Raw genomic sequence first — 11816 nt, forward strand, 5'->3', positions numbered from 1 at the left:
CCCCGCTCCCGCCCCGGCCCCGGCCCCGCTCCCGGCCCGCCATGGCGGCGGCCGTGGACGAGAGCACCCTGCCCTCCATCTCCACCTTCGCCAGCCTGCTGCCCCTGGAGGAGCGGCCCGCCGACATGCTACACGTAAGCACCGGGCACCGGGGCGGGGGGGCCCGGGCAGGGCGCACCGGCGGCGGGTGCCGGGGCTCTGCCCCGCGCGGGCGGCGGCGGCGGCGGACCCCCCCGGTCGGGGCGCGCCCCGGTTTCGGCGGCGGCCGGCGCCCTGCGCCGCGCTGCCGGGGCGGTCCCAACCCGTCGGACGGGTTGGGGGGGAGCCGCCGCCCCGAGCGAGAGGCGCGGGCCGCGGTGCCCGGCCGGCGGGCGCCGTCGCCCCGCCGGCCCTGACGCCCCTCTCCCCGCAGAGGATGCTGCAGCAGGACGGCCCCGCCGCCGTCAAGCGGGAGGAGGACGACCTGGGCAAGTTCGTGGACTTGGATTTCATCCTGGCGCACACGAGCAGCGGCGGGCAGGGGCCGCCGGGCGCCGGCCCGGGCCCCAACTACCCCCTGCCCGAGACCCCGGAGAGCTGCGGCACCACGTACGACAGCGACGGCTCCTACCCGACGCCGGGCAAGTTCCCGGCGCCCTACCCCGAGGGCCAGGGCCACAGCTACGTGGCCGAGCTGCTCACCCCGGACCTGCCCGGCCACTGCGACCTGCAGCGGAGGGAGTACACGGAGCTGCGGGTGCCCGGCGGCCCCCACCATCACCACCACCACCCCCTGCACCCGGCCCTGGCCCGCCCGCTGCCCCTGGACCCCGCGCAGCCCTTCGGCCCCCGCATCAAGAAAGAGCAGCCGGAGGAGCGCGCCTGCATGCTGGGGCTGCCCGGCGGCGACTACCTGGGGCCGGGCGGCGGCGACCACAAGCCCCGCGTGATGCCGGGACCGGTGCCGGGGCCGCCCCTGCCCTACCCGGGCTTCGCCCACGGCCGCCTGGGCCCCCCCGAGGAGCCGCTGCCCGGCGCCGACCCCCACCTCCTGGCCGACCTGCCGCCCCACTACACCGTGGGCCCGCACCGCTACGCGCCCCACTTCGCCCCCCAGCCGCCGCCGCAGTTTCATGGACACTTCAGCGTCTTCAGGGAGCCCCTGAAGGGGCCGGGGCCGGGCCCGGGCCCCGCGGGGCTGCCCGGGCTGCTGGTCACGCCGCCCAACTCGCCGGTGCTGGAGTACTTCCCGGCCGGGGCCCCCCCCGAGGACTGCAAGCCCAAGCGCGGCCGCCGCTCGTGGGCGCGCAAGCGGACGGCCACGCACAACTGTGAATACCCGGGCTGCGGCAAGACCTACACCAAGAGCTCCCACCTCAAGGCGCACATGCGGACGCACACGGGTAAGGGCGCCCCGGGGGGGCGGCCGGGACCGGGGCCGCGGCGCGCGGCGGGGCTGCCCCGGGGGCGCGCACCGGGGCTCCCGCGGCGGGGCCGGGCGCATGCCGTGGCGCATGGAGGGTCCGCACGGAGGGGCCGGACAGGGCGACTGGGGCGCACGGAGGGTCGCCGCCTTGGGGCCCGGCGGGGGCGCACGGAGGAAACGCCCTCAGCCGGCGCTGGGGGTGCATGGAGGGTGCCCGAAAGGAGGCCGAGGTGCATGGAGAGACCCCTGCTCCAGCCGGCCCCGGGTGCCCGGCGGGGCTGGGTAGGGGGGTGCACGGTGCCAGGGCAAAGGTGCCTGGAGAGACCCTCGCAGGCAGCATGGGGCTGCACGGGGGAGGGGGCGGGTGTTATAGTGAGACCAGGCAGGGGCATACGAAGAGGTGGCCGGGGTGCACGGAGGGCCCCCACGGTGGGGCCCGGTAGCCAGCCAGAGGCACCCAGGAGGGCTGCAGGGACTTAGGGGCACATGGAGAAGCCCTACAGCTGGGCCAGGGGTGCATGGGGGGGCCACTGTGTGGCGCAGCCAGACTGGGTGCGTGCAGCAACACCCCACAGCAGCGCTGGGATGGATGGAGCACATGGTGAAGCCCCACGGCGGGCTGGGGCCAGGCAAGGGAGCACCCACAGGGGGGCCCCGCAGTGGGACAGGGGTGTACAGAGAGGACAGGACCTTGTGGAGGGGCTGAGCTGAGAAGAGTTGCACATGGGGAAGGGCAAACAGCTGGGGGCGTGTGGAAAGCTGGGCCTGGAAAGGGTGCGCAGAGGATGTGGTGCACAGCAGGGTGCCCCTCGGGTACGGGCCCAAAAGTGTGGGCATAGGTCCCCTGGGAAGGGTGCCCAGTGGGCCTGGGAGGGGTGCGCATGGGTGAAGGTATGTGAGGGTGGGGAGCCGCAAGCCCACTGACAGCCCACTGTCTGCAGGTGAGAAGCCCTACCACTGCACCTGGGAAGGCTGCGGCTGGAAGTTTGCCCGCTCCGACGAGCTGACCCGTCACTACCGCAAGCACACGGGGCACCGGCCCTTCCAGTGCCACCTCTGCGAGCGGGCCTTCTCCCGCTCCGACCACCTCGCCCTCCACATGAAGCGGCACATGTGAGCGGCGGGCCGCGGCCAGACTCAGCCTCCCCTCCGCCGAGCGAGTCCCCAGAGCAGCTCGCGGTGTAAATAGCGTCGGGCCGGGATGGCCCTGGCGAGCAGCCCGGCCACCCAGCCCTCTCCGCTTGTAGTTTGTCACTAGTTTTCTCCTCCTGCCCCTTCTGTGAGAGCCGGGCCCGGGCTGCTTTGGGGTGCAGATGGTGGAGCAAAGCCACAAGAAGTGTCTCCAGCCCCTGGCCCAGGCACCAGCACTCTGCTCCCCCTGCCTGGCGGGTCCCCTCCAAGCCAGGCACCGAGCGCCTAGGGCAGGGCAATGGGGCTGGTGCAGCAGGGACCTGTCCCCAAAGCTTGTAGCTTTTATTTGGCATCAGTTTAATCTTCTCCCCCTGATCCCAGCACCTCATGGCTCCAGGGGCTGTGGTGGCGACTCTGGCCAGGTTTCTGCCAGAGACCCGGGTCTGCTGGGTGTGTGGGTCACAGCTCTTGGAAGTGGGTTGCTGGTCGTCTTGGTTGTGGCCATCAGAACAAACCTCTCCTGACCCAAAAGCCCAGACCAGACCGGGCGAGGGTGGACCTGACTGTGGCTCATGGGTATAAAGGTTTGCAGGGGTTGGCAGCGAAGTGTCACCTTGCACAGGGAGAGATGGCACTCCTGTTGCCAGCTTGGGACCCAGCCGGGGAGTCTGATCCTGGCCGTTCCCACAGTTCTCCATTTGGGAGCCTAAAATGGCTCTCCTGGCTTTTGTCTAATTGTCTGCTTTAATTTGTCTCGTTCTTCCCCTCAGGATGACACCAGGTACTGCTGCAGCTGCCTTCCCCATGCTGCTTTTTTTTAAATTTAGTGTGTAAAGGACAGTGAGTCCAGCTATAAATGCCCAGGTCTCTGCTATACTTGAAACTTTCTTAGAGGAAAAAGAGAAAACTCAAAAGAATGAATCTTTTTATGTGCAGCTTCTGCAAAGCAAGTTGTAAATTAAACAAAGCAGTAATATATAATGTTTCTGTTTTTTAATATATTTTTTTCTTCCAGCTGGGAACACAGATGAGTCTCGGCTTTGGGAAGTGCACTGTTCCCGTCTGTGTATATTGTTAATTAACATTTCTCTGCTTGGGCACGTTAGGTCTCTCGCACTCCGAAATGTTACTTTTCTTTATATGCAAACTGTTGAAATATTGTGATCTGCTGTATAATAAATAAACAAGTTGTAAACATGAAAGAGCCAGGAGAGTTTACTTTAAAGCTTTCTTCTAAGAGGAGTGGGTGAGGCTGGGCTTGCTTGTCAGTAAATATTTACATCGATGTTCATTTCTGCTTAAGTTAGCTGTGGAGGATCGATGGGGAACGCCCAAGCCTCGGCATCTGAGCAGCATCTCCTGTGCAACAGCTCTTGAGTCACCCCATTTCCCTGTGCCTCAGTTTCCCTAATCTGCAGATGGGGCAATTGCAGCACAGGGATGGTGTGACTGGCCCTACGGTGAGTCACCGCTGAGGGGAACGGCAGCCGAAACTCCTGGGAGCCTCCTTGCTGTCCCGTGTGGCACCGGCCTGCTGTGCCTGCAGCAGGAGCTCTGCCGCACCAGCCTCGCGGTCGCAGCCAGAAGGTCCTTCCCGGACCAAGGCAGGTGCCCAGCCCTGGTGCGTGCTGTCCCTGCTTGCTGCTGGGGCCTGGCAGCTTCCCGCGGTTCAGGTGCGGAGGTTTCCCCTGCGTTAATAGGTGGTGACTCAGCACGAGGCTGCCGGCAGGTCCTGAGCTCAGCAAGCAGGTCTGGCTCCATCCCTCCTGCCCTCCCACGGCTGATTACCCGTGATGCACGCACCCCGCTGAAGGCCGGGGCTTGCCCGGGCCTGATGCTGCGCAGGGAGAGCGCGGTACGGGCCGTGCGGTGCCCTGGGCTGCAGGATCACCCCGGGCAGGTGGCCAGGGCTGGGGGATGCCCTGGGGGCTCCTCATCCTGCAAGTGGAAATTGAATGTAGCTGTGCTGCAAACACGGGCTGGGATCTGTGGCCTGGGGTAGGGCTGGGCTGATCCTGCTCCTTTGGAGTTTCCCACTTGCAGCTGCACCAAGTCCAGCTGGAAGAAAAGGAGAAGGGCAGAGCAGGGCTGATGTCCCCCTGCGATGGGTGGCTGGTGCTTTGGGGACTGTCTGTCTGTCTCTGGGCCAGTATCCAGACTTTTGGGGTCTGCCTACTCTGGGGGTCCCTGGCTGCTCCAGGCAGGGCAGCAGCCAGCTCAGGGCTTCAAGTCCTGCCCATGCCCTGGCTGTGGGACTATATCCACAAGTGTCACACATCTGCCAGGCTCAATCACTTGTCCTTTCTATAGCTGTCTCCACCCTCTACTCGCCCCAGTTTTTGTGGTGTGTGTGTGTGTGGGGTGACGCTACTGGGGGCACAAGTGACCTGCAAAGGGGTAGCTGGAGCATCTTGCTCCCGGGACCCAAAGGTGAGGGTCCAACACCACCTGGGTGGCTGGAGCATGGCTCCAGAGCCGCTGCCTCTGCTCCGAAGACTTGTTCAAAATGTCACACGGAGGGAGAGGGAAAGGTGTGGGCTGTTTGAATTAGCGATGAGTCAGGCTGGCAAAGCCAGATGGGGAGAGAGTGCGTGCCTGCGTGTTTGTGTGCGTATAAGTAATCTCTGGCTTTGTGTTTTTATTATTATTTTTATTTCCAGGGGAACAATGAATTTCTCCAACCATCCTGTCCCACTGGAAAGGCTGGCTCTGCTGTCCCGTCCTCCTGAAGCATCCTGGGAGCTGGAGTGACAGTCCGTGGCTGTTTTGAGGTTTGCCTGTTGAGATCAGAGTGCAAACCAGTTCTTCTTTGCCTTTCATCATCGCTGGGCCGGGGCGGAAGCGAGGCATGGCTGTGTGCGCGCTGACTTGCTGCCGCTGCCTTGCACGGAGGCAACGGGCAGCCAGGAAGGCGCTTTGGCTTCTTCTCCGGGGCAGAGCCACCGGTGGTGACGGCTCAAGCTTTGCTCCCTGTCCTGCTGCCAGCTGCCCCGGGCCCTGGGGCAAGTTTCTCCTTGGGGCACTCGATAGGGTACGGTACTTGCAGCAACCGGCATGGCTGGGAACCTCACCTGAGCAAGGAGTGGCTGTAGTGGAAAAGGCAATTACGTTTAATTTGCTGTTAATAAAAAACACCCTCTTCCAGTTGCCTGGAAGCTGTGTGTGAAGGGACCCCAGCCCCTTCCCCAGCAAATCCTGCCGCGCAAAGCGACGAGGGCAGCTACAAAACACGCTCGGCGATGCTGAAGAAATGCCACGTGCCAGAGGGGCCTCGAAAGGCAGGGCTGAGGCGCTCTCCCAGCCCGCGGTCTGCAAGCCTGGGCTCAGCTGAAAACTGCTTTGCCCTGGCCCAGCTGGGGCACAAGAGGACCCAAAGGCTCCAGTAACCCTGGTGGGGCCCCCTGGGCAGCAGACATGGCATTAACGTGTCCTGCTCGCTGGTCACCCCGGAGGGGAGAGAGGGTTTCACCAGAGGTGCCAGGCTGGTGCCTAATCCGACTTAATCCCCCTCCTGGCTCTTCCTGCGTCTCTGGCGGGAGTGCCTGAAGCAGGTCCCAGCGTCCTGGCTTGCACATGGGGCCGGTGCAGAGGTCGGGTGAGTGGCAGAGCCACCCCGTGGTACCCACACTGCTGTGCCCACGCGCACCCTGCTCCCGGCTGCATCCCCCCAGCCTGGCCTTCCTTGTCCCCAGCCCCGGGCCACCAGTCATGGCCTGGCCGAGGCTCACGGGGGCTGCGGTGGCAGGCGATGCCAAGGGCCCTGATCCCCCCTCACCAACGTTAAGGCACAGCCCAGCCGGCCACGGGGTGCAGCCGAGCCGAAGCGGCGCCATGGGGAGGAAAGCGGAGAAGGGAGAGAGGAGCCGAGTGAGGCATGGAGAAACCTTGCCGCGCGGAGGGTGAGTCACAGCCGGAGCACAGCCTGGCGCTGCGCAGCCGCCTGCCGGCTGGATCGGGCCCCGGGGGTTTCGCGGCCGGAGGGTCGGCAGAAGAGCAGCTCGAGCAGGTTTTCTGTCCTCTGAGGAAGACTCGGCTTGTCCCACGGGGGAAGCGTCCCCCATGCTGCAGCCGGCAGGTCCCCCAGACCCGGCGCAAGGATGTGGGGCCGTGGGGAGAAAGGGGAGTCCGCAGATGTGGGGGTCCCGGGGCTGCGGCGGTGCAGGGGGACGGGCAGGGAGTCGTGGCAGCACCGAGCAGTGGAGGTGGGCACACAGCCCTGGGTGCTCCTGGGACTCCAGCGTGGGGAGGGACCAGGGAAGGGTTTGGGGGTGGTCAGGACCCACATGGCCCTTTTCTTGCGGGAAGCCTGGAGTAGAAGCGTGGCCCTTCTGCGGATGGGGTGTCTCCGTTGAAGGATGCTCCCGGGGGCTGGTGTCTGACCCCCTCCTGGCCTGTCCCCGCTCCCGGGGGAGGTCCAGCTGCCTGCCCCCACGTCCCCACTGCTTGTCCGCGGGGTGGGCCAGGCGCCGTGATAACGGGGCTGTGGCTGTCACCGCACCCTTAGGAAACATTTGGCTTCAGGCACCTGAATCCACGGGGAAGTGATAACTGGCCGGCTCGCTCACCCTACCTGGACCCACACCTGGCGCTATCGTGCCTTAGTCACACACCAAGAGAGTTTTTCCACTGCTGGGCCCCAGATAATCTCCTCCCACCCCGCTGGCCACAATGTTTGCATTTGTCCTCCTCCGCTGGTGCCAGGGCCGAGAGACACGCACACCTCGAGCCCGGGACCGGCGGATACACACCTCCAGCCTGCGGCTGCTATGGCCTTGTCTTGCAGCTGAGGAGAGGGAGAGGGAGCAAGAGCATCCTTCCCCAAACCCGGAGCGGCCAGGCGGCTGGCTGGGATGGGGCCAGCTCTGCTTTGCTGCCACACGTCTCTGCGGCAATGCCCAGACCTGCTGTGTGGGCAGATGATACCCCTGAACCAGGCTGCTCTCCCATCGGAGGGATTACGTTCCCCCCAGCACTCCCTGGAAGTTGCTTGGTTAAAAATCACATGTGCTGGGGGCAGAGCACTTGGAAACTCATCATGAGCAACTGGGGCAACTCAACCAGGTCTGCTCGAGGCCGGCCTCGGCTGGGGTCTGTGGGTCAGCTTGGCGAATGCACACTGACGGCCCCATCCGGGGAACTCGGGCTGAGCTGGGGCTCTGCGGGATGCGGCAGAGGCATCCTGTGCCAAGACGGCCCTGGGACCGTGCGGCACTCATGCCTCCTGCTGACACTTTGGGCTGAGGGTGGGAGCGATGCTGGGCTGGGAGACGGGCTGAAGGGCTGCGTGGGCAGCCTGGGCCCTCCGGACAGCAGGAGAGGGGCGATGGGTTGCGGTGAGAGATCTGCCTGTGCTGCAGCCACAAAAGGCTTGGAGGGAGTATTGCCCCTCCGGTGGGCCAAAAGGAGGGCGTGCAAAGGGGGCTGGGAGCGAGAGCAGCAGTGGTGGTACGAGAGACAACACGAGGGCCGGGAAGGGATGCATGTGGCTCTGGGCTGTGCTCCTGGGGGTGGCACCGCCCCTGTGCCCAGCCATGCTCCCTCCTCTCCCGTGGCCCTGCAGGACAGCCCGGGGGTGATGGTGATGCTGGTGGTGTTGGTGTCTCCCAGCAAAGCCCCAGGACACAGGAGCACAGGGCTCCCCTCTGCTGTCAGCATCCCCAACCCACCCCGTGCCCCAGGCTCTCCCCGCGCCCCGGGAAGGCAGCCCCCCCCTGCTCTGGGGAGGTGACAGACCTGGGCACCGGTCCCCACACAGGGCTTGCACGGACGGTGCTGGGACTGGGTGTGCATGGGGCTGCCCCAGCGCCATGCCGAGTCCCTTTTCTCTTGGAGGGCTTTGAAAGCCCAAAGGATGCAGCGACTGCTGCCCAGAATCACTGCTGTGAGTCCCTTCGAACGCAGTGCTAATTGCTTCGCTGCTGATCACGTTAGCAGAAGCATCCAGCTAATGCGTGGACACGGGCTGACTGCGACACCTGCACCTGCAGGAGCTGGGGAGGTGGGCTGAGAAGTGCAGTGTCCAGGGCCTGACTGCCCCCCACTTCCATTTTTTGTTAGGTTAAAAAGCTGCTACCACAGGAACGAAGCTCAAAATGCTCCACCAACTCAGTTTATTGAAGAGTGACTCGATCATGGTTCCCTGTACCAGGGTCAAAGCTTGGGGCTGAGTCTCCCTTGGATCTAGAGAGCAAAGCAGAGCAAAAGGGCAAGGCTGGAAGCTGGGCTTGAGCAATTCAGGCCTAAAAGCAGGGGATACAATCAAAGCCTGAGGCTACTGAATGGCCATCTGCCTCTGGATTTTAAATCAGGATTTGTTGTGTTTCCTAAAAGTGCTGTCTAACTTCTTCATGAACAACCCGTGAACGACCTGCGAGCGAGGGGCGGTGAAGAGAGAAGTGCTCTTTCTCTGCTGTTACCAAGCTCTTCAGGGTGAGCAGACCTCTGAAGGGACGGTGCCAAGTGACCCGGTGAAGCAGGGGATGAGGCAGTGCCAGCAAATGCAAAGGGAGGCAGATCTGGGAAAGGCAGCCCTGCCTCGGCAGCCTGCCGCGGGGGGACGGGGACACCACCACGGGCCAGCAAAGGCGAGGGAGCTAGGAAGGGTGCTAGAAACGATGAGGAAAGGACTGGGGAGCAAAGCAGAAACCTGTACAACAACCCGGGACAAGCCCAGCACACCACATCCGGGGTGTCGTGTGCGGGACCAGTCGTGCTGTCTTGGGGAGCTGGAGAACCGCAGCAAGGCTGGGAGGAAAGGCTTGCGGGCATGGAGAGCCTGCGAGGACTGTCCTGGGACAGAGGTGGCCAAGGCACCCTGGGCATCTGGGGCAGCAGCCCGTTGCGGTGAAGATCCAGGAAAGGCTGAGCCCCTCGTGCTGCTCGCGGTGGACGAGCGACGCGGGACACCCCCATTGCACAGGACGCCTGGCAGCCTGGTCCAGAGGCAGCCTCTGGCTCAGGGAGCTCCTAAACCACAGGCTGCCGGATGCTGGGCGGGTAGGGACAGTGTCCCAGGGCAGGTCACGTACGTACATGCTGTCCCGACACTCTTCCCTTAGCATCCGCTACGTCCTGCCTTGGTCTCTAGCCAGGCTAAGGCCACTCTGCCTGAAAAGCAAATGTGTTGATGGGGACCAGGACTAGGATGGATGTGGTGTAGCTGAGAGCAAACGGGGCAGGAGTGGAGCAATCTCAGGACTGGCTCTGTCTTTGCCAGGGATCCTTGTGAGAAGAAGGACCAAGATGTTAAAAGCCACCTTCTTCAGCGGCAACTGTGTGGGATGGGACAGAAGAGGGGTCAAACGATGCCTGTGGACAACAAATGACACTCCAGGAGTGTCACTGCTTCCTGACAGGGGCACTGACATTCCCCTCACGGTCCTGGAGGACGGTGCTGGCTGGCTGGGTGCTGGTGCAGAGCCACCACGGCCGGTCTCCATGGGAAGGGATCGCTGGCAGGCTGGGCACAACGGCAGCTCAGACACGGCTCCCTGCTATCAGGGCTGTGGTACAGGGGAAGGATACCCTTTCCTGGACCCCCCCAAGGCGGCTGATGGATCCTCCCGGGTCTGTGCACCCTGTGCTGAAACCTCCCGCATCAGGCAGACCTGTCAGGGACCCGCTAGGCAGCCCTGCTCCTGCCTTGGTACAGGGGGTAGGTGATTTCTTGGGGTCCCTGCTGGCCCTGAGCTGCTGTTTCCCCCCTTCCCATTCCCCCCTTTCCTTCCGTGCCCAAGCAATATGAGGCAGGTCAGCGTTATTAAAGCTTTCGCTGCTGGCTGCTTGCAGACTCAGGTAAACGCTGCTGCTCTGTGGTAAACGCTGCTGCTCTGGAGCGCGTCAGGAGGGTTTCCTTGCCAGACGCGAAGGCGAGGAACACGCTCTTTGTAGAACGAAGCTGGGAACGGCCGCCCGAACGTGCCACGTGGTGCAGCACCCGCCTGGCAGCCGGCCACCTGGCACCGCCGCTGCCGCCGCAGCGCTGCCTCGGCTGGCTCCCGCGCCGTGAGCCTGACGCACACTGACAGGTCCCTGCGCACGGGCGGAGCGAGAGGGCTCGATAGCCGCGCTCCGGTGCCTGGGATTTAGGGAGAAGGTGGTAAAGCTCCTTACAAAGCTCAGCATGACCCCGGGAGGAGCAGAGGCACCGGGCGGTTGCTGCCCTGTGCCCGTTGCAGCCGCTCTCACACCGCTCGGGGCCGCGGCCATCCCGCGCCCCATCTCCTGAGCCGAAGCGGACCAAAGCCCTGGGATAACGCTGGGATGAAGGGGGGCCACGTGGGGAGCCCCCAGCAGTGCCCGAGGCTCTCCGTCCCTCGGGTCGCCCGGTGCCCCCGCTCCGTCCGTCCCGCAGCCGCGGCCTCCAGAACATGGGGTCTCCTGAACCAGGACCCCCGCGCCACTCTGGGGCCGGGGCACAGCTGTGCAGCAGCGATGGCGGCGGGGGCAGCTGGTGCGGGGGAAGCACAGGGTCACCCCCAAAAGCGTCACCGGCCGGGCCGTCCCCGCGGCTGGGGGATGCCGGACCCCGGGCCGGGAGCGGCCATGCTGCCATCTCCTGGCGAGGAGCAGCGTCCCGAGCCGCTCGCCCCGTCAGGGACAAGACCTGTCTTCCACTGCTCCATCCCCAGGGGCGTTTATACACACCGCACGCCCCCACGAGGGTATTTCCCTCCCGCTCCGCACCGGCCGCCCTCCTGGGCCTTGCCAGAGCCCCCGGCAGCTCCCGGCGCCCAGCCGCCAGCCCCTTGGCCCGGGCCGGCTCCCCGCCAGCACCTGGGCCCCGCAGGCCCGGCTGCCCACGGCGCCGCCGCCACCGCGTCCCCAGCCCTAACGGGGCGGCACGTTCACCCCCCGGGCCACCCAGTGCCCCTGCGGCAGAGTCCTCTGGCCGCGCAATTAGTGGCGGCACAATTAGTGTTGGCGCAATGAGCAGGTGTGGGGCAGGGAAGCGGGGTTAATAGGGCCCCCGCTACGGCCAGCGGGACTTGCCCCGTCCAGCCCACTGTGGTTCTCTGCCTTGGGCTGGGTAGTGAGGTTATTGCACCACTACTATTTATGAGCCGCTTGGGCGAGGGGGTGATGTCGGGCCGTGAAGGGCCCAGGGGAGAGGATTTTTTTTGGGGGGGGGGGCGATCTGTCGGGAGCGGGACTCGAACCCGAATCTCGTCATCCCCGCTCCTGCCCCCGCCTCCGAGCTCTGGGGTGCGCTGCCCAAAAGGCTCCGGGCGCTTCCGGGCGCCTCTTGGCGGGACCGGAAGTAGCGCTGCCCGAGCGGGGG

General features: G+C 64.8%; 1 protein-coding gene across 4 annotated transcripts; it reads left to right on the forward strand.

The window, feature by feature from the left end:
- Nucleotides 1–5680, forward strand: LOC106484921 (Krueppel-like factor 2). Of its 4 annotated transcripts, XM_067301098.1 has the most exons (4): nucleotides 1–134; nucleotides 413–1382; nucleotides 2347–2518; nucleotides 3552–3738. In XM_067301098.1, exons 1-4 carry the CDS (start codon nucleotides 42–44, stop codon nucleotides 3565–3567), a joined length of 1251 nt encoding a protein of 416 aa, XP_067157199.1. In that variant the 5' UTR covers nucleotides 1–41; the 3' UTR covers nucleotides 3568–3738. The 4 variants fall into 4 exon arrangements, with proteins under 4 accessions (XP_067157199.1, XP_067157202.1, XP_067157200.1 ...); XM_067301101.1 differs by lacking the exons at nucleotides 2347–2518; nucleotides 3552–3738 and adding an exon at nucleotides 5197–5680; XM_067301099.1 differs by having other exon boundaries at nucleotides 2347–3738.
- The last annotated feature ends 6136 nt before the right edge of the window (nucleotides 5681–11816 follow it).

This window comes from Apteryx mantelli, chromosome 8 (genome assembly GCF_036417845.1).
Source record: "Apteryx mantelli isolate bAptMan1 chromosome 8, bAptMan1.hap1, whole genome shotgun sequence".
NCBI classification, from domain to species: Eukaryota; Metazoa; Chordata; class Aves; order Apterygiformes; family Apterygidae; genus Apteryx; species Apteryx mantelli.

Coding starts and splice junctions, on each gene's coding strand:
- LOC106484921 (XM_067301098.1), top strand. CDS start 42: ATGGCGGCGGCCGTGGACGAGAGCACCCTGCCCTCCATCTCCACCTTC. Junction 135..412: donor GGCCCGCCGACATGCTACAC/GTAAGCACCGGG, acceptor CTCTCCCCGCAG/AGGATGCTGCAGCAGGACGG. Junction 1,383..2,346: donor GCACATGCGGACGCACACGG/GTAAGGGCGCCC, acceptor CACTGTCTGCAG/GTGAGAAGCCCTACCACTGC.